The sequence below is a fragment of the Oryctolagus cuniculus genome, chromosome 6 (genome assembly GCF_051225735.1).
Source record: "Oryctolagus cuniculus isolate XC-2025 breed Fujian yellow rabbit chromosome 6, ASM5122573v1, whole genome shotgun sequence".
NCBI classification, from domain to species: domain Eukaryota; kingdom Metazoa; phylum Chordata; class Mammalia; order Lagomorpha; family Leporidae; genus Oryctolagus; species Oryctolagus cuniculus.
In genome coordinates this window covers 56,081,109-56,107,780 of record NC_142872.1, presented here as the reverse complement: position 1 = coordinate 56,107,780, position 26,672 = coordinate 56,081,109, and the positions used below count along the sequence as shown (strand labels likewise).

The window sequence follows — 26,672 nt, the reverse complement described above, 5'->3', positions numbered from 1 at the left end:
ACACAGGAAACATGAAGAAGCAAGGAAGCATGACACCTCTACAAGAATAAAATAGTGGGGGCCAGCACTGTGGCATAATAGGCTAAGCCTCTGCCAAGGGACATCCCATATGGTGGCATCCCATATTGGTGCCAGTTCATGTCCCGGTTGCTCCTCTTCCAATCCAGCTCTCTGCTATGGCCTGGGAAAGCAGTAGAAGATGGCCCAAGTGTTTCGGCCCCTGCACCCATATGGGAGATCTGGAAGAAGGTCCTGGGTCCCGGCTTAGGATTGGCCCATCTCTGGCTGTTGCAGCCATTTGGAGAGTGGACCAGCAGACGGAAGACCTTTCTCTCTGCCTTTCCCTCTTTCTATCTGTAACTCTACCTCTCAAATAAATAAGTGAATCTTAAAAAAAGAATAGTTCTCAAGAAGTGTATCAGGATCTGAAGGATATCTACAAAATACCTGAAAAATAATTCAAAATGATGATCTCGGCCAGCGCTGCGGCTCAATAGGCTAATCCTCTGCCTGCGGCGCCGGCACACCAGGTTCTAGTCCCAGTTGCTCCTCTTCCTGTCCAGCTCTCTGCTGTGGCCTGGGAGTGCAGCGGAGGATGGCCCAAGTATTTGGGCCCTGCACCTGCATGGGAGACCAGGAAAAATCTGCTGGCTCCTGGCTTCAGATCAGCGTGGTGTGCCGGCCGCAGCGGCCACTCGGGAGTGAAACAACGGAAAAGGAAGACCTTTCTCTCTATCTCTCTCTCTCACTGTCCACTCTGTCAAGAAAAAAAAAATGATGATCTCAAAGAAACACAACAAAATGCAAGAGAATATAGATGGCTTAAAGGAATGAGGAAAACAACAGATACCACAAATGAGAAATTCAATGAGATAGAAATCATTATAAAGAACCTAACAGAAATTTTAGAGCTGATAACTTCAATCAATAAAATAAAAAATACAATTCAGAGCTTCAACAGCAAAACAGAGCAGGTAGAATAAAGAATTTCTGATTTGGAGTAAAAAACTTCAATATAACCCATTCAGATAAGAATAAAGAAAAAAGAATTAAAGAGGAAAGCCTATGTGACATATGTGATATCATTAAAAGAGCAACTATTTGTATTATAGAGATTCCTGAAGAAGAAGAGAAGGAACAATGCGTTGAGAACCTACTGAATGAAACAGTATGTTAAACCTTCCCATGTTTTCAAAGACATATTGACATCCAAACACAGGATGTTCCAAGGATTCCAGCCAGACTCAACCTAAAAAAGACATTCTCTAAGGCATTATTATAGTCAAACTGTTAAAAGTTAGGGACAGGGGACAGCACTGTGGCATGGTGGGTTAAGCTATCGTCTGTAATGCGGGCATCCTATAAGGGTGCTGAGTCATGTCCTAGTTGCTCCACTTCCAATCCAGCTCCCTGCCTAATGCAGCTGGAAAGCGGTGGAAGATGGTTCAACTCCTTGGGTCCTTGTACCCACTTTGGAGACCCAGATGAAGCTCCTGGCAACTGGCTTCAGCCTTTCCCAGCTCTGGCTGTTGCCACCATTTATGAAGTGAACCAGTGGATGGAAGATCTCCCTCCCTCCCTCCCTCCCTCTCCCCACTCTCTGTTCTTCCCTTCTCTCCCTCCTCTCCCTTCCTCCCTCTCTACCCCCTCTATCCCTTCCCCCTTCCTTCCTCTCTCTATTCCCCCTGTCTCTCCTCTCTCTTTATAACTCTGACTTTCAAATAAGATAAACAAATCTTTTTTTAAAAGTTAAGGAAAAGGAGAGAATTCCAAGCACAATAACAGAAAAATGCCAAGTTACACAAAAAGGAAAACCAGTTAGACTGACAGCCGACTTCTCAGAAGAAACTATAGCCCAGAAGAGAGTGGGAAAATGCATTCAATGTCAAAGGAAAAGAGAACTTCCTATCAAGAATATTATGTCCAACAAATTATCTTTTAGGAGTGAAGGAAAAATAAAATATTTTTCAGACAAGAAAAACAGAGAATTCATCACTCAGATGAGCCTGACAAGAAATCTTGGAGGCTGACGTTGTGGTGTAGCACATAAAGCCACTGCCTGCAATGATGACATCACATATGGGCACCAGTTAATATCTGACTGCTTTACTTCCAATACAGTTCCCTCCTAATGGCTTGGGAAAAGCAGCAGCAGATGACCCAAGTGTTTGGGCCCCTGCCATCCACATGGGAGACATGAATAAAGCTTCTGACTCCTAGTTTTGGTCTAGTCTAGCCCCGGCCATTGTGGCCATCTGGGGAATGAATTGGTGAATGCATGATCTCTCTCTATCTCTGTGTGTCTCTCCCTCTCTCTATGTAACTCTGAATTTCAAACAAATAAATAAAAAAGTAAAAAGAAAGGAATCCTGAAGGGATACCTACATTAGTAGTAAATATCATGGAAACGCATGCAAAGAACAAATTTCTTAACAGAACAGGCATAATTAGTAAGCAATCAACAAAATGAAAGGAATTAGTTATATCAATCTTAGCCTTGAATGTAAATGGATTAAATTCCCCAGTCAAAAAATATAGATTTGTTGAATGGATTAAAAAACAAAACAAAACTATACACTGCCTACAGCAAACTCACTTCACAAGTAAAGATACACATAGAATGAAAGTGAAAGGCTAGGAAAAATATACCAGGCAAATGGAAACCAAAAATGAGCAGAAGCAGCAATAATCATATCAGATAAAACAGACTTTAAGTAAAAAAATTAGAAACAAAGAAGAATATTATATATTTTTAAGAGGATTGATCCAACAAAATTATGTGGTTATCTTCTTGGAATTATATATACAAAATACATGAAATCTATTCACTTTAATATTAATAAAAATTAAAAACAAACAGAACACAAAAACAAAACAAAAAATCTTAAAGGAATACTAGGAAATGCTGGGAGGTATTTAGTAATTCTATTTCCTTAACTGTGGTGGTAATGTTACAAGTGTTTGTGTTTGTCCAAACATCAAATTGTACAAAGTATGTGCTGTTCACTGCATATAAATTATACTTCAATAAAGGTCATTTCAAAATAGAGAAAAAGGCTGTATATGACACACTGCCAGTTAATACACTGAATGGGGCAAAGCTGGAAGCATTTCCCCTTATATCTGGAATAAGACATGTTTGTCCATTATTACCATTCCTATTCAATATAATATTGGAAGTATTAACAAGAGTATTAGGGAGGAGAAAAAATAAAGAGCACTGAAATTGGAAAGGAGGAAGTAAAAATATCCATGTTTTCAGATGCCATGATATTATACATAGAAAAACCTAAACAATCCACCCAAAAGCTATTAGAACTGGTAAACCAAGGTAAAGTTGTAGGACACAAAATCAACATAAAATGGACAGTAGTATTTTTATATACCAGTAACAATCTCATTGAAAGATAAATCAAGAAAGAAATCCCATTCACAACAGCTACCAAAAAATCAAGTATTTTATAATAAATTTAACAAAGCAAGTGAAAAATCTCCACAATGAAAATGCTAAAAGACCAATGAAAGAAATCATCAAGGACACAAAAAAGATATTCCTGGCTCAAAGATTGGAATAATTAGTCTTGTTAAAATGTCTAAACTATCCAAAGCAATCTATAGACTCAATGTAATCCCTATCAAAATACTAATACCAGGGGCCGGCGCTGTGGCTCACTGGTTAATCCTCTGCCTGTGGCGCCAACATCCCATATGGGCGACAGGTTCTAGTCCCTGTTGCTCCTCTTCTAGTCCAGCTCTCTGCTGTGGCCCAGGAGGGCAGTGGAGGATGGCCCAAGTGCTTGGGCCTCTGCAACCGCGTGGGAGACCAGGAAGAAGCACCTGGATCCTGGCTTTGGATCAGCGCAGCGCCGGCCACAGCGGCCACTTGGGGAGTGAACCAATGGAAGAAAGACCTTTCTCTCTGACTTTCTCTCACTGTCTATAACTCTACCTGTCAAATAAATTAAAAGAAAAGAAAAGAGGCCGGCGCCGCGGCTCACTAGGCTAATCCTCCGCCTGCGGCGCCGGCACACCAGGTTCTAGTCCCGGTCAGAGCACCGGATTCTGTCCCGGTTGCTCTTCCAGTCCAGTCTCTGCTGTGGCCCAGGAGTGCAGTGGAGGATGGCCCAAGTCCTTGGGTCCTGCACCCGCATGGGAGACCAGGAGAAGCACTTGGCTCCTGGCTTCGGATCAGCGCAGTGCGCCAGCCGCAGCAGTCATTGGAGGGTGAACCAACGGAAGAAGGAAGACCTTTCTCTCTCTCTTTCTCACTGACCACTCCGCCTGTCAAAAAAATAAAAGAAAATACTAATGCTGGGGCCTGTGCTGTGGCACAGCAGGTAAAGCTGCCACCTGCGGTGCCAGCATCCCAAATGGGTACCAATTTGAGTCCTGGTTGTTCCTCTTTGGTTCCAGCTCTCTACTATGGCCTGGGAAAGCAGCAGAGGACGGCCCAAATGCTTGGGCCCTTGCACCCGCGTGGGAGACCTGGAAGAAGCTCCTGGCTCCTGGCTTTGGATTGGCCCAGCTCTGGCTTTTGCTGCTGTTTGGGGAATGAACCAACAGATCGAAGATTCATTCTCTCTCCCTCCCTCTCCCTCTGCCTCTCTCTAATTATTTCAAATAAAAAACCAAATCTTTAAAAAAAACTAAAGCCTAAAATTCATATGCAATCATAAAAGATCATGAATAAACAAAGTGATCCTAAGCATAAGAAATTTAGCTGGAGGTATCACAATACCTGATTTTAAAGCATTCTACAAAGCTATAGAAGTTAAAACAGCATTAAAACTGGCACATAGAACAATGGAACCAAATAGAGAATGCAGAAATTAATTTTGGGGCCGATTTTTGAAAAGGTACTAAGAACATAAATGGTACTGGTAAAACTTGATGTGTATATGTGTGTGTGCGCGTGTGTGTGTATGTATGAATGAAGTTGGATCACCACCTCTCACCAAGTTATAAAAAACAATTCAAGATGGATAAACAGCCTAAAAGTAAGATCAGAAGCTATGAAACTGCCAAAAGAAGACATAGGGGAAACACTTCAAAACACTGGATTTAATTGGTGATTTCTTGTATAAGTTCCCAAAAGCACAGGCCTCAAAAGCTAACCTAGACAAGCGTAAGTCTATGAAACTTAGGAGGTCCTACACAACAAAGGAAACAACAATCAGCAGAGTAGGAAATATCCAACAGAATGAACAAAAATATTTGCAAGTCACTTATTGGGTGAATGACTAAAACCTAGAATATATCAACAACTCAAAAAACTCAATTACAGAAAAACAACAACAAAGAAAAACAACCAATTGAGTTCAAAGAAATGGGCAAAAGACGTTAACAGATAGATCTCAAAAGAAGAAATATAAACAGCCAACAGATATAAAAAAATGCTCAACATCACCAGCCATCAGGGAAATGCAAATCAAAAATGAGATGTTATCTCACCCCCTCAGAATGGCTGTTATCAAAAAGACAGGAAGTAACCAATGCTGGAGACATGCAAAGAAAGGCAAATTTTTACATACTGTTGGTGGCAATATAAATTAGTGCAGTCACTGTAAAAGAAAATATGGAGATTTCTTTAAAAAAAAAAACAAAAACAAAAAACCTAGAAATGGAGTTGCCATATCATCCAGCAATCCCCTAGTGAGGATATACCCAAAAGATACGAGTTCATTGTGTCTAAGAGATATCTGTTCTACCATGTTTATTGCAGTACTCTTCACAATAGCCAAATATGGAATCAACCAAGGTGCCCATGATAGATGCATGAATAAAGAAAATGTGGTATACTACTCAGTTATAACAAAGAATGAATCCTATTATTTACAGCAAAATGGTTTGAACTGGAGGACATGATAGTGAGTGAAATAAGCCATACACAGAAATACAAATACTACAAGCTCTCTCGTGAGTGCAAGTTAAAATGCATAAAAATCCTTTAAAAATAATTCTTAGAACTCAGCAACAATGAGGTATCACCTCACACCCATTAGGATGGCTACCATCAAAATAAACCAAAAAACAGAAAATTACCAGTGTTGGCAAGAATGCTGGGAAACTGGAACACATCTATATCCTAGGAGAGTATATAAAATAGCGCACTCCCAAAGGACAAATACCATATGATCTGTGGTAACTAACAGAGTACCACAATACGTAATATGTATGAGTGAAATTGACATTTTGAGATTCAATGATTTTTTATAGCTCTCGTATCTACAGTTGAGGAACAGTGCTTTTTCTTCTCACTGTTTGAATTCTTTACTTGGTGCAGGGTTAATCTTATGAGTATAAAATAAACCGAAAGCAGATCGTTGCAAAAATTAAAGAAATAAGAAAAGAAGGATGGGGAAGGGAGGGCTCCTAAATATGTATATATAAGTTTGTTTAACTTAAAATAAAAGAAAATGGTGCAGTTGCTATGAAGAACAACTGATTCTTTAAAGAATATAGAATTACTATGTGGTTTAGCATTTCCCCTTCTGAGTGTATACACACAATAAATGAATTCAATGTTTTCATAAGCTATGCATACACTCATGTTCATAGCAACATTGTTCACAGTATCCTAGAGGTAGAAGCAAGCCAAGCATCTACCAACAGATAAATGGGAAGATGAAGTACAATAGGACATTATTTAGCCTTAAAATGGAAAGAAATTCTGATACATGCCGCAGCATGAGTGAACCTGCTGAAGAACAGGAGTTTGCTTGGACAGTCAACAACTTTATGTATTACTTCACTTTTGAATAAGCATTGTCTGCACCTTACATAAGTACTCATTTAAAAAACAGAATAAAAGCACGTTTTATGAACGGTTATGAATTCTGGGGAGGTATTAAAAAAAGGAATAAGTGAATGAATAAAGCTTTTTTACTTTCTGATTCTAGATATACAATCATCAAATTAGCCAGGGAAAATGAACTGTTGGATCATCCTAGGCTATGTGAAGCTTCCTGATTTTGAAGTATTATTTTTATTGAAGATGAGCCAAGGCATTGGTTTTTACAAAAAGGTCGGGGCAAACTGCAACTGTCCAGGTCTGACAGCTCCTTTGGTTCACAGCTCCAATGCAGGGGTCCTGGCAGAGGCACCCTGGGTGCAATTCTTACATATAGTTTGATGTTACTGATGAATATCCAAAACCCCTTTAGATATTTCAAGAAAACTAAAACTCAATCTTTTATGAAGGTAAGGTAAGTCAATGCTTTAGATTATAATATGGCTGCCTGGCTACTTTCTGCCTCATATGCTGATGGCAAAGTGCAAACCCTGTTTGAAAGGCAGTCTCAACCTTCCATCTGCAGGAGCCTCCATTATGCTGCCGCTGGGATCCAGATTCTTCTTCCAGATGAATTACATCATAGGATTTGAAATGATGCTACAGGATACAAGAAACAGCTCTGGAGCTAACCTGCTCTGGCAGAAGGTCAGAACACAGGATGTGCTCCCTCCCCGGTGCTCAACTCTCCAGAAAAAAGTGGTTGAGGGGCAGAAAAACACCTGTAGTAAGCATCTCACTAGCTGTACCTGGGCATCTGCTTGATTGTCATAGATTGGGGGTTATAGCAATTTGACTCCAAAGGTGGTGAGGTTTTAGTACCGTCCACTAAAGAATGAGCTACAGTCATAGAAAATAATGGCAGTGAAGCCGTAGAGGTGAAGTTTTGCTGTTGCTTTGAGAAGGTTTTCATGTTCGGCAAAAACATTTCAGTTACTGAAATTTATATCTGGTTTGCCTCTTTAGAAAAAGAGCTCTCTCTGCAAGAATCATGTGTTGTGACTCTCCCAATGAAGGACTTCCCAATGGCAAATAATAACAGCTACACTAACAGTTAAGCAGGAAATGATTTTTATTGTGGTATATGGGCTGAGTATTGGAGGATGTTGTATTTTACCTCAGCAAGGGACAAAGATTGAACTGGTCCCTGATCTTCAGAACACAAGGGCATTTCCAAGAGACCAACTTCAAAAAACATCTGTGTAATTAACCAGCTCAACAGAACACCACCAAGCTCATGGGCACTTTGTGCTTTGACATCTGAAAAATTCAGCCTTTTTCATCAAACTCAATTCAGAACACTCAGGCACAGCTCTGCACTTTGGATCTTCTGTGTCAAACTCTATTTTCAATCCTTTATGTCAAATTTAAATTCATGGCAACTGCATTCCGATCTTGATAGAATCCCCAATTTGCCCTGGACCCCAAATCCATTCCACGAGAAACACACAGCCATCAGCAAACACACACTCGAACTTGATTTGCTCTCACTTAAGCTAAACTACAGTCAAGAATTTTCAATGTTTGCCTGTTGACCAGAGCTTTAACACACTTTCAGATGAACATCCACCGAAAACAAGGGTATTGCAAAATTGGGTCTTCACCCCTCAGCAGAAGAAATTTTATCAGTGCGGCTCTTGTTGGGATGAAAATAAACCTTCAGATTTCCTGTGGCTTTTCTTCTGTTACTGAAGCTTAAATCAGTCTTAAGTGAGCTGAACAAATGGGTGTGAGTGACGAAAAATGGATAAATTTGATGCTGAATACACAGATCTGTTGTTTCCACCAAAATGAGGTCTTGATTAGGCATAAGGCCAACAATAATACCATATCAACAAGTGAACAAACTGATATACTATCCAAATGAAAAGAAATCACTCACCATGTTATCACTACGAAAACATTCTAGATGGCCCTGACAGAAGAACTGACCTCTTTTATGAAAATCATCCTTGCTTAGATATCCATATATGCATAGAAGGATGTAGTTTTTAAAAGCTCATTTTCTCCCTAATAATTGTCTGTTTTTAAAAAGCTATCAGCAGGTGCACCTCATTTCAAAAGGCTCTTGTCCTTCAAAATACAATATTCATCACGATTACATAGTATGAAATAAAATGCAGCAAAACATAAGCGAGGGTAGTTCAATTAAATACAACATAATCTCTGCAGCAAAAAAAAAAAAATACGGCTCTGTAGCTGAAATCAGGTTCCAATGAAAGAAAAAAGGGAATATATTTCCACATATTTTTAATTATATAGAATTTCTTCAAACATGATTTTTCATAATATATTCCATTAAGTTAACATCATATTTGAAGAAAGAGCATTTTCCGATTTCATTTTAAGCCTGATTTTGAGCAATTACAGTGTCATTGTTCCGCGGTAGAAAGGTTGAATTCATTTACTGTGTGGTTATGCTAGTTATGATTGATGTCTCTTCTCCAAATGATAAACCAATCACCCCAATGATGTAATGTCATTTTAAGAGTGCCATAATCACATTTCTCTCAAACTAGGAGCTCTGATGAGTTCTAATAAAGATTTATGGTAGATTAAAGGCCTTCATAATATCAACAATGGATTGCTCATTTGATGAGAGATTTGATTAGGTAATTTTTTTGGAAAAAGAATATGAGTTTACTAAATATATCAGGCCTGGCTTTGAAGAAGGGCATGGGCCATTCTAAGTAGCAGTCCATCATCCCATCCCCAGAATGAATCATCTTAACTGTATTTGGGAGGTCCTCTCTGACTGTCAAGGTTGAGGCCAGTGGTGGCATACATTCACGGATGGAGCCAAAGCACATTCTCATCCAAAGACACTCTTGCCTTGGGGAGCTCTGGATTGCTTCTGACAGGATATGTTAATGAACATCAGAGAGGCCAATTTAGAAGGTAACTCCAAAGCCTTTTGGTCAGGAGCAATTAATTTCTGCCAACATCTCTTCTTAGGCTATGGACACTCAAACGCGAGATACTATCCACTCCTCTGTTCCTATGTCCACGTGAATGTATTATCCACAGGAGAAACCAACAATCAGGCATGATAATTGTTGAACTCAGCGTAATTCCTCCTAATCTTTAGAGATGGGGAGTTGAAACAGTAACTATAAAATCCTCAGAAATCCTCTCTGTTATGTGAATGTGAAAACCAAAGTGACACCGATGGAGTTAGAGGCAGTATTTACCACAGTACCACATGGCCAGCTAGTTAAATTCAAGTGGAGTGGTTCATGGAGAGGGTTATAACAGAGGTCACCCCCCAAACACTTCAGATGTGACGAGACATTCCGTATTCATGCCAAGGGAACACATCTTAATCACAATATCACCTAAAGCAAGCAAGGGAGAAGAAGTCAGAAGCCAACTATCAAAAAACAAGGGATCTGAGACGCACACAAATTGGGTGTATGAGGGCATCCACGGTCACTCGGTTATGACCAGAATGGTAGTAACACAGAATTCAATATTCCAGTGTCTCACCGCACTTCACCTTCGAGACCAGTATGTGTTCACATGTAGGAGTGGCCAAAAATACCTTCCACCGAAGGAGGCCCAAACCCCATGAAGATGAGCAAAACCTCTCCAGTCACTGTGACCTTCATCAATGCGTTTGGGAACTACCATGTTACAAAATGACAAATGCATTCCACCTCATGCCCCCCAAACCACCTTTGCCCGAGACCTTGTTTGAGCATTGTCATTTTGCTGGAGAATCAAGAGTGTCACACACAAAACACCACATAATTCAGACACCACAGAGATTCCTTACCACTGCTGGAGGCTTGCTGGGGCCCTGAGCATGCTCTGAGCAGGTATGAATTGGGGGAGAATTCCTCATCGGGGTTGGTATCCATGATTTGATGGGAGGTGTTGCTGTCTAGCAATGGCATCTGGCAGCTAACTGGTGGAGGATTATGGGAGCTAGGCAGCTGAGCAGATGGGAGGAGGCTAGACGAGGATGTAGGTGGAATGGGACGACCTGGGAAAGAGGACAGAGGGGTCAAAGGTCAGCAATGAGTGTCATGAGAGCATCCCAAGAAAGTTACATTGAAACCAGCTCATAATACAAATAGTTTACAAAATGAAATGCTCCAGATGTGTTTTATAGAGTGGTTTGATGTTTTTCCAAGAGTACAAAATTCATATTATAGGTAGTTGCACAGTTTTGGAAAAGGGCGTGAGCAGACACATCCATCTACACGGCTGACACGCAAGCAGTCTGGAGAACTCTGCTTCCTTCCACCTCCTCGTCATCTAAGTCCTCACCATCTCTCCCTGCTGGTCTTCCTGCTTCTACTCCAGCCACACAACCTATCTGATGCTCCTTTTCCACAGCAACAAGGAGTATATTTTAGAGAGAAATCAGGTCATATCACTCACCTGCGTAGCACCTTCCAATGGCTTTCCATTGCATAAAGAGCAAAATTCAAACTCATTACAATGCCCTACAAGTCCTGCCTACTCAGTCTCCTCCTAGCTGCCTCTCTAGCATCACTTCCCACAGTGACATTTACAACTATGCACTTGGCCCATTTATTCTACAACCAACCTGATCACCTTAATTTCTACAGCTTGAACATGCCAAGTCATTCCACCTTGAAGGTCTTTGAAGCTCACAGCCCTCTTTGTGGGATATTTCCCACTGCCCCCCAAATGGAAACATTCACAAGCTTGCTTCTTTCCTTCAATCAGGTTTTCCATGTTTGCCTTCTTGAACATTGTCCACTGCCTACTTGATCTAGCTTATTCTCCTATTTAAATTTCTTCATAGCCATTATCAAGATTTGAAGGTAAGAATCTTATCTATTTATTCATTCATGTATACCTAATGTCATCCTAGAAGTTTATGGAATAATGCACAAATAATGCAGACTAAAAAATCCATTAGTTTGGGGTAGAAGAGCAGGAAAGGTGGAAAGGGTAACATTCACACCCCAAAAAGCTGGCCAGTTCTCCAACTCTTTCCAGCACATGGTGCTTTAAGACACCATGGAGAAACACAACAACAAACACAGCCACTCTGGGCCATGAGAAGGAGCAGCCAGTCTGACAGAAGTCAGGCAGTGACCTGGAGTTGCCCTCAGGTCCAAAAGATCGTCTCCCACATGGAAGGCGGTTGCAACCCCTCTTGCAGGTGGCAGGGAGCCGCTGGCAGTCTAACTGCTGAGTGAAGATCGTGAGCATGTGCACTTTCACCTGCTTCACCCTGACATCTCGGGGTCTCTGCAGTTGCTTGCCTGATAGTTTGTTCACTTGAGGAAGAGATAAAAATGAGCCAAGAGTAGCAGCCTCCAGGATCTGCCCTAAAGCTGGAAACATGGAGGGAAGGGAGAATACTAAGAAGGCAAACTGGAGAGTCAGGTTAGCATTGTAACTCAGGTAGGGAGAAATGTGCTTTCTTGCCTTTAGAAAATTACACACAGAAACATATTTTCACAAACCTCAAGCAGATGCCAATGTTGCTAGTCATTTTTACGATTATACTTTTGGATTTCTTTATCGATGCCTTGAATGTTATTAATGGCTAAGTTTGGTTCAATAAAATACACGTGCTCATTGCTAGACACTGAACATATAAAAATAAGTGAGACACACCATTGCTGTTCTGAGAGCTCACAGTACAGTGGGGAGGCAGATAGACAAATGTGTTGCTTCAGGAGCAGAGGATAAAACCGTGAGATGGTGGCAGGAAATGACGTGGTGCTGTAGGGACAGAGTAAAAGGGATGCTTGGTCCAGCCTGGCCAGGTAGGGGTAGGGACACTCAAAAAAGGATAACAAGGAAAGCAACACTGGAAGCAACCTCCAAAAAGAAGATACAGATTTCTGGAGAGAGAAAAACCAAAGAGCTGAGAAGCATCAAACCACAAGCCTGCTATGCTCTCTGAGGCTGGATGTCAGAGAAAGACACAGGAGGCAAGATACCCTTAACACTGAAAGCTATGGGCTGCTGCTCAGTACATCCTGAAATGAAGATGAATCATCCCTGAAATAGATCAACAGATAAATGGAGTTGGATTTGAAAAATCCAATTCATTCATAGCTGTCTGGGAGCCACATGAGGCATGAGATTCTTGCCAGGAGCTCTGGCAAGGGTGCCGTGGACATATCAGAGAGTCGTCAGAACCAGTGCTAATGCTTGAACAATTTAATTTGCCATAAGTCTCCTTGCAGAAATGCTATTGTTAATATTTACTACTGTTAATAATCACACTGCATGGTAACTACCCACCACTGATAGTGCTTGCTCCCTGCAGGGTGCAGAACCCTGTTTCTGCCAAGGGCCATTTGGATATTCCTAACATCATTCACAAGCCATACAAAATTATCATCTCAAAAATTAGCCTGGTATACATTTATTGAATTTTGAGCCCGTCCTTCAGTTGCCTTGGCAGGGCCAGACCAGATGATTTTGCAGGCCTTATATGGTCTATGCACCAGATGTTCTCAATCCTTGCTCCAGCCACCATCTCCTTTGGTCCTCAGGACAATCTTTGGAGATTAGAGTTTCCAAAGAGTCGCATAAAATGAAATAACAACATATTCCTGCTTCAGAGCTGAGGAAACTGAAGCACAGAGATGCTACACTGCATCATTAACTAAGCAGCAAGGACCAGGTGTCAAACTTGGGTTTGTGTATTCCAAAATCTCCCCTCTAACCACTCTCCATGGTGCTTGCCCAAACAGCAGAGGAACAAAAAAATGATGAAAGTGACATCAAAGTAGCCAGGATATTTATGAGGGATCATGTTTCTAGGTTCCCATCTCCCAATCCCAAGGCACTCTCCAGATTTCAAAAAAGAAACATTTCTTTGAATAACCATTTATAGCACCTGTCATCTTACAGAGTTCAAAGTTTTCTTGTAATTTTGTTAAGAAGTTCAAAGTGGCTGCTTCATAGCAGTGTCGCCCTGTGCCTTTTTCAAGGCTCCTGAACGTGGAGGGGTCCTGCCCAGGCACTGTGAAGTCTGTGTTGACGTCCACTTAGCAGCAAGGCTCTGGGAAGAACAGATTTTAACTCATAATCAATAGGCTTTAAAGTTTGTGTTCTTGAAGCATATCTGAAACTGCACATTGAAGAATAAGGATGGCTGGAAGCCAATTTTTAAATTCTTTTGAGTGACTGAGGTGGAACTGAAGTTCAAGTGCAATTTTCCAGGAGCCTGATATGATAGTTGCTGTGAAATCATTCTTTACATGAACTTTTTGAAATTTTGTTCAGCATGAATTCATTTCATATAGTACAGACAGAACTGCTTTTTAATTTATACAAATACAGACAATGGAAAAGCAGTCATAACACAATGAAAGCGCTGGGGTTACTTCAGTGTATTGAGAATACACATCACAGAACTGTCGGCTTCCTCTTATTCCCTTGCTCCTTTCTTCCCGAGATTTGGTAGCTCCTCCGCGGCTGCTTGCTGGTACATGCCGTTACTTGGGTGATTTCTCAGTCTCTAGATCTGCCCCCAGTCAAGCGGAATGCTGGTCTCTATTTGCTATGTCATTTGCTAATTTTGTTCACTTATGCTGCATTTTTCTCCAACGATTCCAACTGACAGATGCCATCTGTATAGACACAGACAGGTTCCAAAGTACAGGGGAGAAAGCTGGAACTGACACAGGCTCACTCTGCAGCCCAGGATTTCTTACAGAAATACTTAGTGTGGGATGGGCATGCAACCAGGCATTATACACTTACATGGTTTCCACCTTATGTACCATGGAAGCCCCTAGACTATCTCACTATTTGGAAGTTCTCTTTCTGAATAGGTATAGAGACTCTGTCAGCAACTTTACAGAAAATTAGGTGTAAATGATCCATTTAAAAAGCAAAATGAAACACACAAAGGCAGCTATATGCCATTCATTAAATTCATAAAGTCTTCTGGATATGTGAGTATATATATTGTGTATGTGTGTATGATGTGTGTGTGCATGAATATGCATCTGTATATTGTGTGTATGTATGTATGTACACAAGTGTGGGTCTTTGTGTGCATTTTATGTGTGTGGGTGTATATGTATCTGGTGGGTGTATATGTATCTGCATATGTGTTTGTGTGTGCATGTGTATATATATATCATGTGCATGCATGCATGTGTTGTGTACCTGTCTGGGGGTGTGTATGAATATGTGTGTATGGGAATGTACACATGTATGTGTTTACATTGTATATGCATGTCTGCATGTGTGTGAATATTTGCATTTGTATGTTTTCAAAGATCCTTGTGTGTGAATGGATTTCCTATATCTTTTTTTATTTATTTATTTTTGACAGGCAGAGTGGACATTGAGAGAGAGAGACAGAGAGAAAGGTCTTCCTTTGCCGCTGGTTCACCCTCCAATGGCCGCCGCGGCTGGCGCGCTACAGCCGGCGCACCGCGCTGATCCGATGGCAGGAGCCAGGTGCTTCTCCTGGTCTCCCATGAGGGGCAGGGCCCAAGCACTTGGGCCATCCTCCACTGCACTCCCTGGCCACAGCAGAGAGCTGGCCTGGAAGAGGGGCAACCGGGACAGAATCCGGCGCCCCAACCGGGACTAGAACCCGGTGTGCCAGCGCTGCAAGGCAGAGGATTAGCCTAGTGAGCAGCGGCACCGGCTGATTTCCTATATCTTTAAACATGGAGAGACTAGTTCAAGCTTTGTAATTTACCTGCTTACACATGGTAAGGTTTTGTGGTGATTTTAGCTCATGAAAATCTTGTGACTGAAGGACTGATAGCCAGCAAAATCAGCTCCATTTTAACTCTGAAACATCGGCAGTAGCTGTTAGCAACGCTGTGTTGAGAAGGATTCTGAGGAAGCCCTCGATCCAGCAGCAAACAGTGCCATTTTCAATCAATAAACTAAAAGACACTGGGGGTGGGGCAGGGAGCCAATGCTTAGTGCTTATTTGCCATCCCTGCTGTGGTCCTCACTCGTCCTACTTTTGGGCCACACTTGAAAACTTCATCCCCCATCATCTGTAGTTGATGCCATATGGCCCTAGCACTCATTGTCTTCGTGACAGTATCCTCTCTCCTTCCATGGACTTAGATCCAGACACAGTACTTCTGGATCAAAGAGCTCCCATTTCCTCTCAATCCTCAAAGCAATAAATATTATCAGTGAAATTGCCACTCTACCCAACTGTTTTTAATAGATGCACTAATTTATGACAGAAGGCACACAGCAGATCAGTTCCTAAAACTCACTTAAGAGAGCGTCTTTCTGTTTCATTCACAAGATTAATGGCAAGCAGATATTAACAGGTTCTGTGTAGACAATGCATAACTAATTTATGTCAGGATACTTGGTAGAAGAGAGAGACATGGTCAGGACATATTCAAGAAATAAAACAGAAGACAGCATTACTAATAACTGCATTAAAAATAATAACTTCAAGCCGGCGCCGCGGCTCACTAGGCTAATCCTCCCCCTAGCGGCGCCGGCACACTGGGTTCTAGTCCCGGTCGGGGTGCCAGATTCTGTCCCGGTTGCCCCTCTTCCAGGCCAGCTCTCTGCTGTGGCCCGGGAGTGCAGTGGAGGATGGCCCAAGTCCTTGGGCCCTGCCCCTCATGGGAGACCAGGAGAAGTACCTGGCTCCTGCCATCGGATTAGCGCGGTGCGCCGGCTGCAGTGCACTGGCCGCGGCGGCCACTGGAGGGTGAACCAACGGCAAAGGAAGACCTTTCTCTCTGTCTCTCTCACTGTCCACTCTGCCTGTCAAAAAATAAAATAAAATAAAATAAAATAAAAATAATAACTTCAAAGACCCGATGATCAATTATATGTGATTTTTCTTTGTGCAAAGAAGCTAAGTAATTCATATATATTTTCTTCATTAATGTTCACAACTTTTCTATGACCAAAATATTTACTATTTTTTCCTCATTTATACGTAAAGAAACAGAGACTTGGAAGGACTAACTTTCCAAATATTGCATGGTTAAGAAGAAGAACTGGGGGGCTGGCGCTGTGGCGCAGCGGGTAAGGCCGCCGCCTGCAGAGCCCGCATCCCATATGGCCACCGGTTTGAGTCCTGGCTGCTGCACTTCCCATCCAGCTCTCTGCTATAGCCTGGGAAAGCAGTAGAAGATGCCCCAAGTCCTTGGGCCTCTGCACCCCCATGAAAGACCTGGAAGAAGCTGCTGGCTTTCTCTCTCTCTCTCTCTCTCTCTCTGCCTCTGCCTCTGCCTCTGCCTCTGTCTCTCTGTAACTCTGCCTTTCAAATAAATAAATAAATAAATAAAGAAGAACTGGGATTTGAACCTGGAGCTCAAGCTGTGAATGGTTCACTCTACTCTTCCCACATACGGCAAGAGTGACTGCTAAAAAATGAGTAACATATGAATTCCAAACTCATGGGTCCCCTTCTGGAATGTACAACAGAGCTCCCCCAGAAGGAAGTAATTAAGCATGGGCAGAAATGAGGATCTTCCTGGAAATAGCTACAGTGACTGCTTAAACAGAACAAGTGATTTGTAAGGACAGAAATTCTCCAGTCAAAAGCTGAAAACCCTCTGTGACTTCCTCAGTTTAAGAACTTAATGTAAATAGGGCCTTTGTGTAAAAATTGAATACTGCAAAAGTACTCTGTTAACATAGGTAAAACTGTTGGCTAGAGGATGGCAGCAATCACCTTTCTGGTCTTTCCTAATACTTGCCACCTGTCTCACAAAATTCTCCACTCATCCCAATTGTCTGAAGTTTGTGAAGTCCGATTTTCGGAAGTACAATGGAAGTAAAATTTATATTGTAGCATAAGTAGAGATAAATTCAATATTCGAGACAGTGCCTTCCTTTTCCTTGGAGTCAAAGATTTTTTTGAAAATGGTTCTACTTGCCATCAATTTCCAGAGGCATATTTTTCAGGACGGCGCAATCAGAGTTCAAGTTCTGCCTGCTTTTGCAGTTCAAACCTGCACAGGGCTGTGGGACAGGGCAGTCTTCATCAGGATATAATGGGATGCCCTGGGGCACTGGGGCATCACAGGCGGGGCTACCATGCATACATGTATCTATGTATCCATGGAGTTGCCTGACACCAACTCCAGAGGGATTCCCTGTCTCCAGCTGATCTTATTCCCCACCAGTGGAAGGTGAATAAAGCCACAGCATCTCTGTTGGGTCTATTTCACGTATTCCACATCAGGCTCTGTGATTTTACTTATATTCCTTCCCTTCCATGATTATCACAACACTGTCAGCTGTTTATCAAGTGTAGAGACCAGAAGATGCTAACAACACATGGAGGGGTTGGAACCAAGATCTGAATGCAGGTCAGTGTATTGGCACAAACTACAATGGGCTATTCCCAAACTAAAAGCTGTCTCTCAAACAACTTCAATTACTGGTTTCATCACAACCACCTAACCTTTTCTCATTTTCTGTTCTGCCTGGAATGAAACCTTTATCTCCAATGCATGTGATCATCTAGTTGTTTTTTACATGTATATATTTTAGCCTTATTCCTGCCTTATTTCTCTCTGTGTACTGTGCAATCCATTCCTACCTTCTTAGCCCATTCTGTTTTATTTGTTATCCAAAGCACAAGGGGTGGAATAGAGAAAGCAGACTTTGGAGGTAGGTGGATGAAGCTTATTCTCTTACTGAAGAGTTTAAGAAACTTAGTTCACCTCTCTGATGATACACCTTCTCCACATGTTGTTGTGAAGAGCAGAGATGCTACAGGAAAGGCCCAAAGAGCTGGGTTTGAAAATATGGTAGGTGCAAGGACCTAGGAGGAGCCCACGAAATGCTGCTATGGATTCCAGTTAGTTCACAAGCACCTACTGTGCATACACGGCTGAACCACAGCTCAGGAGGCTATCATCCTTTCCTTTTAGGCTGAATTGGTGAAGCTGAAACAAGTGTAGCCTCTTGCCACTCAAGGAGAGAGCTGGCCTGAAAATGGAGTCAATATGGAGGACAGTAGAGACATGAGATGAAGCAAGAGACATTCCTGATGATACTGCGAGACACCTGGATTCAGCCAGGCCTGAGGCAACTCTGACCTGTTCAAATGCATATCAATTTATTCTCTATCCTACCCTCTTTTATTTTCATTAACCCAGGTTGAGATGGGTTTTATCATTTAGAACAAATGGTACCCTGCCAAAAACTGATCACTCAACCCAAGCGAGGACATTACTTTGCTAATGCCACCCAATTATTTAGGAGAAAATATGGAAATATACTTCAGGTCTTCTGCTTGTGAAATTATAAAACTGTTCTTTTCCTTTTATAAAGACATTTATTTTTAGAAAGACAGTGACATGGAAAGAAGCATGTGCATACACTCACAGACACACACAAACACAATCTTCCATCAACTGGCTCACTCCTCAAATGCCCACTACAACTAGGGCTGGGTCAGGCCAAAGCCAGGAGCATGGAACTCTGTGTGGGTACTCCACGTGCACTGCAGGGACATATATACTTGGGGCATCTTCTGCTACCTTCCCAGGGACATTCACAGAGCAGGAAGCAGAGTAGCCCAGACTCAGACAGGTGCTCTAATACATGACCCAGGCATTCCAAGCAGTGGCTTCACCTGCTGTGCCACAAGGCCTTTGCTGATGTTCATGTTCTTTATGCTGACTTCCTTCATGTTATATCATGAGAAACTGAACATATGGGGTCTCAGAGAATCCACCCATGACTAGAAGTATCTAATCCATTTGTAAGAATATTATGACCATCAAGGAGTAAAGAAGAGATGCAGGCAGATGACTGTCCACTTGCTACCAATCCAGCATACACTTACGGCAGTGTTCTGCCATCAGCATGGGAGAGAAATGCAGAGCAACCTCTAATCCACACTAGGACCCATGTAATCACATTGAAATTGGGGTATAAAATTCCTTGTATTTTAAACTTAATAAAGAGAAGAGGGGCAGGCATTTCATAGAGTAGTTAAGATACTGCTTGGCATATCTGCATTCCATTTCAGAGTGCCTAGTTTCAAGGCCTAGCTCTGCTCCCAGTTTTAGGTTCTTGTATACCGTGGGAGGCAGCACTGATGGCTCACATAGTTGGGTTGTTAGCACCGATATGAGAGACCTGGATTGAGTTCCCAGCTTCTGGCTTTGGTCTGACCCAACCCTGCTGTTGTAGCTAACAGAGGGGTCAAACAACAGAAAGCGAAATCTCTTTCTCTGTGTCTACTTCTCTTTTTGTCTTCCTTTCAAATAAAATACTTTTTAAAGAAAGGACAAAAGTAAATTAATTATAATTACAAAATACACAATGACCTTAAGTAAATAGACTCTTAAAATAGTGGCATATTACATTTTATTTCTTACTTATATTTTATATTTAATTATATTATACATTTGTGTAATTCTACCTACCCACCGAGCAGTTCACTTGTTCCATCTATCTGTATTCCTGACAGCAGGCTGCTACTATTAAGTGCCAGTCTTAGGCTAGATAAGTCACTCTCAGCTGGGTCAATTTTTTGCTCCACAGGGAGCATGCGGCAATGTCTGGACACATTTTGGTTGTCACAATGGGATGGGGGAAGGGTGCTACTGGCATCTAGTGGGTAGAGAACAGGCTGCTGCTAAACATCCTATAAAGCACAGGACAGTCTCACACAACAAGGAATTATCCACCTTTGACAGTCAATAGCACGGAGGCTGAGAAACCTGGGTTAGCACAGCATGTGTGATGGCTTTAGGTAAGGATACTTTATGGTACAGGTTCAATTTTTAAGTAACTATTTTTTTCCAACTGTTAAGAACTGGACAGAAATTAAACGTGAAAACTGATTCAGCCAGCTCCTTGCTCCCTCCCCATCCAAGTAAAGATCAAGAAAACAAATTTAAATTACAATTGGGAAATTTACATCAGAGAGTGGCAAATTCTGCTTAAAGTGAGGTTAAAGCATGATGCAGGAAGTTCCAGCACGCCTTTCTCCAGAGGTGGGACAGACTTTTTGTCAAGAGAGAGTTGGGCCGCCTTTACAGATTCTAGGCAGAACATCCCAACTGGGTTTTAGGTTATTGAACCTTACCTGAGGAATTTTCATTACGACCTCTTATGTCTTGCAGTGAGGCAATATCAGCTTAAGTGGGTTTGCTCTCTTCCACATCACCCTGTGTAAAATTTTTATTTTTACAGCAGAAGACCTAATTGCCCTCTTCATTTACACTTCACTGAACTCACTAAAGCCCAGTTAAGCATTTTCTGGAAAACAAATCGTTTTCAGATGGCCTTGGCAAAACTATCCTGATTGTGCACAAGCCAATATACCTAATTTATTTCAAGGGTGGAAGGCTATTGGACTTGCCCCAATTAAAGGGCCTTGTGCAAGAGAGCAAACATGAACTGTCATCACAGCTTGGAGCTCTTTGCATTTGGGTGTCGTTACTCTATCTCACCAGCAACTCGCATGTCTATATATCACATCTTCCTGAAACCACTGCACTCCAGGAGGTATCAAATATAGATCAAGATACATATACAGAGTAGAGTTTATTTCTGAAATAATATGATTTCCATAATGTTCTAATGCTGGCCCTTGAATGTTCATGAGGTGAAATTCAGGGAACCTTTGCAGCTTCCTCTTGCAAAGACACAAATCTACACTATCTGTAGCGACACAACTATTTATCAAAAGGCAAAGAACCTTCCAGCACCTTCTGATCAGAAATTCCAAGAGGCTTGACACATAGCTCATAATTACATCTCCCGTCTTCTCTAAGATGACACGGTACTGTCACTGGAGTGATGTGTGGTTGCCTAGGTCAGTGCTATTAGTAGAACTTACTGGGCTGATGGACATGCTCCATGTCTGCAATGTTTAATACATGTAGCTAATGAACACTGGAAATGTGGCTAGAGCTGCTCAGGAACTGGGTATTTGATTTTACTGAATTTTAATTGACTTAGAAAGACATGGTCACATGGGTACCATACTAGACACACCATCTACACGATGGTTCTAGGTTTCTAGCAGCTGGTATCTCTCATGTCTGTATTTCTCACCTCCATACCAGAGCCAACATATTTCTGAATGTACAACTTTGCTCCTTCTCCCATCTCTCTCAAGACTCTCCACAACCTACAGTTCAAATTCTTGCTTGGCCATTAGCTCTTGATAAGCACCCTGTATTCTAAACCAAAGCAGCTGCACAACTGAATATGCATCTTTCATCCCTCCCTGTTCATACACCATTTTCCCTTTTCCTTCTGAAAACTTCCTTAAAGACTTAGCTTAAGTGCTATCTTCTAACTCTTTTATGATCCTCCCATCCACTGCCAGGATTCACTTTTATCATCATTTAAGTACCATGTTAGCCTATGTAGATGTCTAAATGTCAGGCTCATTCTTAGACTGTCAGTGACTTTGGGTAGAGATTTTTGATTGTACATCTTTGTATTCCAGTACCCAGCAAAAAGCCTATACACAGTAAATAGCACCACGATTTATTGACTGTTAGGATCACTCCACATTTATTGGAATTCAATGCTATTGGCATTGACTGTTGAATGCTATGGTTATTTGTCCCAGGTTTTAAGTGACTCTTAGAATGTAATTATTTTGCTAAAAAGAAATGACCATTTTTTAAAAATGTATGTTGTTATTTTAATTAAATATTCTAAAAATATTAATTCACTACTTCTTTTGGTACTCAAATGAAGAAAGAGGAGTTTGCCAGCACCTTGGAAGAAAAGTGAATTAGTAGATTTTTAAAAAAAATTTATTTATTTATTTGATAGGTAGAGTTATAGACAGAGACAAAGAGAAAGGTTTCCTTCCATTGGTTCACTCCCCAAATGGCTGATACTAATCCGAAGCCAGGAGCCAGGTGCTTCTTCACCCATGCGGGTGCAGAGACCCAAACACTTGGGCCATCCTCCACTGCCTTCCCAGGCCACAGCAGAGAGCTGGACTGGAAGAGGGGCAACCAGGACAGAATCTGGTGCCTACAAGGGATGCCAGTACCGCAGGTGGAGGATTAACCAAGTGAGCCACGGCGCTGGCCCCAAATTATTAGATTTATTAAGAGACAGCTTGTCAGTCTCCAGAGCAGCACCTTTAAGGCATTTACCAGGGTGGTGGTGTGATGAGCTTTTTTGGCTCATCTTCAGACTTCAGAACCTAACTCTTGTGTAAGATGGGATTCCACTCTAATTAGAAAAGCTTCTTGCCCCAGGGAACCACTTGGGAGATGTGACATGATCCAACAGTGTAAGATGAAAGTGCTTAACTGGGTGGGCAACGTAGTTACTTACAGAGTTGCCTCCTTGTGCTATTTCCTTGCCCTCCTGGAACCCATATTACCCTTTCAGAAGAGCTTAGTTGGGAGATGGGACTTCTGGAGAAAGGTTTAAAGAATTCATAAACCCAGGCTCAAACTTAATGTCCAAAGGGTCCCTTTGGAAAACATACCTTTCTTGATTCAAGGGAACTGATCTTACTCATTCCTCACTTGCTGTTTCCTTCATGAGGTTCTTGGTATATGGAGACAATATTGCCAAATGCTAAGACTGATTCAGCTCTTATGAAACACCAAGCATTATCTTCAAGGACTTTAGACTTATTATTACCTTTTTAAAAATTTATTTATTTGAAAGTCAGAATTACAGAGATTGAGGAAGAGACATAGAGAAAGAGATCCAAAGGGCCACAATGGCTGGAGCTGGGCCAGGCTGAAGCCAGGATCCAGAAGCTTCATCCAGGTCTCCCACGTGGGTACAGGGCGTGGGTACAGGGGCCCAAACACTTGGGCCATCCTCTGCTGCTTTCCCAAGTGCATCAGCAGGGAGTTGGATCAGAAGCAGAGAAACCAGAACTCAAACTTACACCCAAACAGGATGCCGGCACTGCAGACAGCAGCTTAACTCGCTATGCCACAGAACCGGCCCCGTACATTTGTTATTATACTGAGTCTCACAAGAGCCCTTTGTGGTGGGTAGTGTTACCTTCATCTCAAAGATGAGGGAACTGGGGTTGGTGCTGTGGAGTAGGGGGCTAGGCCTCTGCCTGTGGCACCAGCATCCCATATGGGCACTGGCTCTAGTCCTGGCTGCTTCTCTTCTGATCCAGCTCTCTGGTATGGCCTGGGAAAGTAGTGGAATATGACCCAAGTGCTTGGGTCCCTGCACCCATGTGGGAGACCAGGAAGAAGCTCCTGGCTCCCGGATGTGGACCAGCCCAACTTCGGCTGTTGTGGCCATTTTGCGGAGTGAACCAGCAGACGGAAGACATTCCTGTTTCTCTGTCTCTAACTCTCTCTCTCAAATAAATAAAAAAAAGATGAGGGAACTAAACCACTGATGAGGTAAGTTGGTTGGGAGGAATATTTTGAACACAGGCATTCTGACTCGAGAACTTACACCACATGGTACAGGAAATGATGATAGACTTTAATTAAGACCTGTACCAACAAAATACCAGTTGCAGGTAAGACTATGTAACTGGCACTGGAACCAGAATGAAGTTTAAATCCTGATTCTGCCACTGAATGGCTGGGTGACTTTGAGCAACTCTTCTAACCTTGTATTCAACTGCTTGATAAATAACATGTGTACAAATGTACTTCGCTGGTTACTGTAAGCATCAAATGAGATGATTATATAAACTTTCTGTAATAAATGGCAAGTGTTATTAGCATGCATAAAAAGGATAAGGGTAGCTGTCCCATTCCCTTGCCAGAGCCTTTTGGGGTTTAAATAATAACACATATGAGAGTATATTGCAAATGGTAAAGTGCTCTACAAATGGCAACTGTTTTCATTCTCATTATTGGAAGTTTTCCTTTCCAAAGGCTTTGCAGATAGCAAATAGTTCTCAACTGGTCTGTGTTTTGCTATGTGCTTTAGGGACAACAAAGATAAAACACGGGCTCCAGGCAGCAGATGTATGAACTACTTCATCTCTTTGCTGCTCAAATTCAAAGTACCTTACCCATCCCTCATTGAATGACCCTTAAAAGGATGCTAAGATTGTTGCCTTGAGACTCCACCCATGAATGGCTAATAATAAGGCTGAAAAACTCACTCCCAAAGATAAAAAGGTTTTGAAAGGTCTCAACCACAATGGGGCTCATACTACAGTGGAAAAGACTAATAATCACTAATATTTCCTGAACACTAACGATGTTCCAGGCATTATGATGAGCATATACCATAGTTTGGAATTTATGTAATCCCTTCAACAATACTATCTGGCAGGTACAATTATTATCCCTATTCTATAGATGATCAAACTGAGGCTTGTAGGTATCAAGGCATTTGAGAAAAGTCACACAATATGTAATGGGCGAAGTCAAAATACTAATTCAGGTATCTCTAATCAAAGTGCTTGGTCACATAGAACCAGTGCACTGCTAGAGCATAAAGAGAGAAGAGCAACTAGTTGCAGCTCAGGTAAGGTAGCGAGGCTGATTAGAAAAGATAGTACTGTGGAGCTGATGAAATATGTAGTTGTCGCCACGCATTTTCAGCTTTAAATTTCTACAGTCTGTAAATATTCTTCTGTCTACATGACAAGTATGGAGATCAATAACTGGCCCAAGCTTATACAAGATGCTATATCCTACCAAATCCAACAATGCCACCTGTATCTTCCCCAGCTTCTCCAATCCCGGCTTACTTTCTTGAACAAGGTCAGAATGACCTTCAAATGTCTCTCTCCTGTCCCTTCAGAGGCAGGTACTTTCTGGGTTACTCAGAATATTCCCCTGGAAAACCTCTGCATCGATATGGAGGGCTGGAGGCAAGAAATCAATCATCTTAGGAGGCAACATGAAGCATCAAGAGAAATGCAGGAGAACTAACTCTACAATGGGGAACATGATAATCATGCCAACTGTATACACCAACTCCATGCTCACTCAGCTTGAGGACTTGGTTCTAAGTGACTGATTCCTGTCTGAAGTAGCACACTGATTAGTTGTTGGAAAGATGTGGACAGAGAAAGGCTTCCGTGAGTTTCCATGATTTCCATGTAGTCTAGTGGTGTGCTGGATGAAAAAGGGATCATAAGCAACCTCAAAGGAAGTTGTCCCGTGCATGTATATGCATCCGTGTGCACATGCATGTATATATATATATATATATATATATACACACAGAGAGAGAGAGAGACAGGCTTGGAGCAGGCTCTCTCTCTCTAAATTGACTCGAGTCAGCAACATTAATATGCACCCACAGGGCACTGTTGGCCAAGTCTCTATTTTCATAAATAATGCCTTCCTTGCCTTTTACAAGCCTGTTTGAAGACCTGCAGTGTATCCTGGCTACAATTCAAAGCCCATCTAATGAAAGTACCTCCACTGTCAGCAATGTTAATGTCACTTTAAAGAGTGTGAAATGTTGCTAAATGTGTCAGGAAACAATTAGATAACATAAGAGGCATGTTTTCTCAGTGCACAGAGAAATATATTATGCAGGCAGGAGATAAACGCAAAGTTTTCTGAGCTCCAGCATATTCAGCACTACCCGCACCCCCCCTTTAATCCAACAGAGAATTTGTTTGGCAAGAGTAAGCCCTGTTTCAAATACTTGGAGAAGGGAGAAAGGCCTGCTTTGCCTCTGACTGCTGTCGCTTGAGCCGTGTGCTATCAGGCTCAGCGAGATACAAACAGTATTCCACTCAAATTAAATGTGTGCCCTCCTAATTAGCATTATAAATATAGGCTTCTCTGAGCCAGAGTTGATAAAATTACAGCGTTGGGCTGGAAAGCAACCGGCAGCGCTCCCATGTCCACACAATAGCTGTGGCGTTTGCACGGTTAGCACAAGTCCCCCAGAGCCTGCCCCCCCATATTCCAAGGTCAACCTGGGAAAGGAAGGTAAATGCCAAGTGAGCTGACATTAGGACAGGCATTTGGGCCCACATGCAATCTGTTCTTTGAATGTGATGAAGTAAGGTCTGGCT

The 26,672-nt window shown here is 41.9% G+C and overlaps 1 protein-coding gene across 13 annotated transcripts in view; it reads right to left on the bottom strand.

The window, feature by feature from the left end:
- The window catches only part of TENM2 (teneurin transmembrane protein 2), a 1,297,938-nt gene that overhangs the window by 369,721 nt on the left and 901,545 nt on the right, over nucleotides 1–26,672 (bottom strand). For 12 of the 13 annotated variants that reach the window (XM_051844423.3, XM_051844432.3, XM_051844433.3 and 9 more), the window contains one exon: nucleotides 10,566–10,775. The exons of the other annotated variant lie outside the window; for it this stretch is intronic. In XM_051844423.3, the coding sequence (XP_051700383.1) occupies nucleotides 10,566–10,775 (210 nt within the window). The remainder of the gene's footprint in view (nucleotides 1–10,565; nucleotides 10,776–26,672) is intronic. 13 annotated transcript variants of the gene reach the window in all.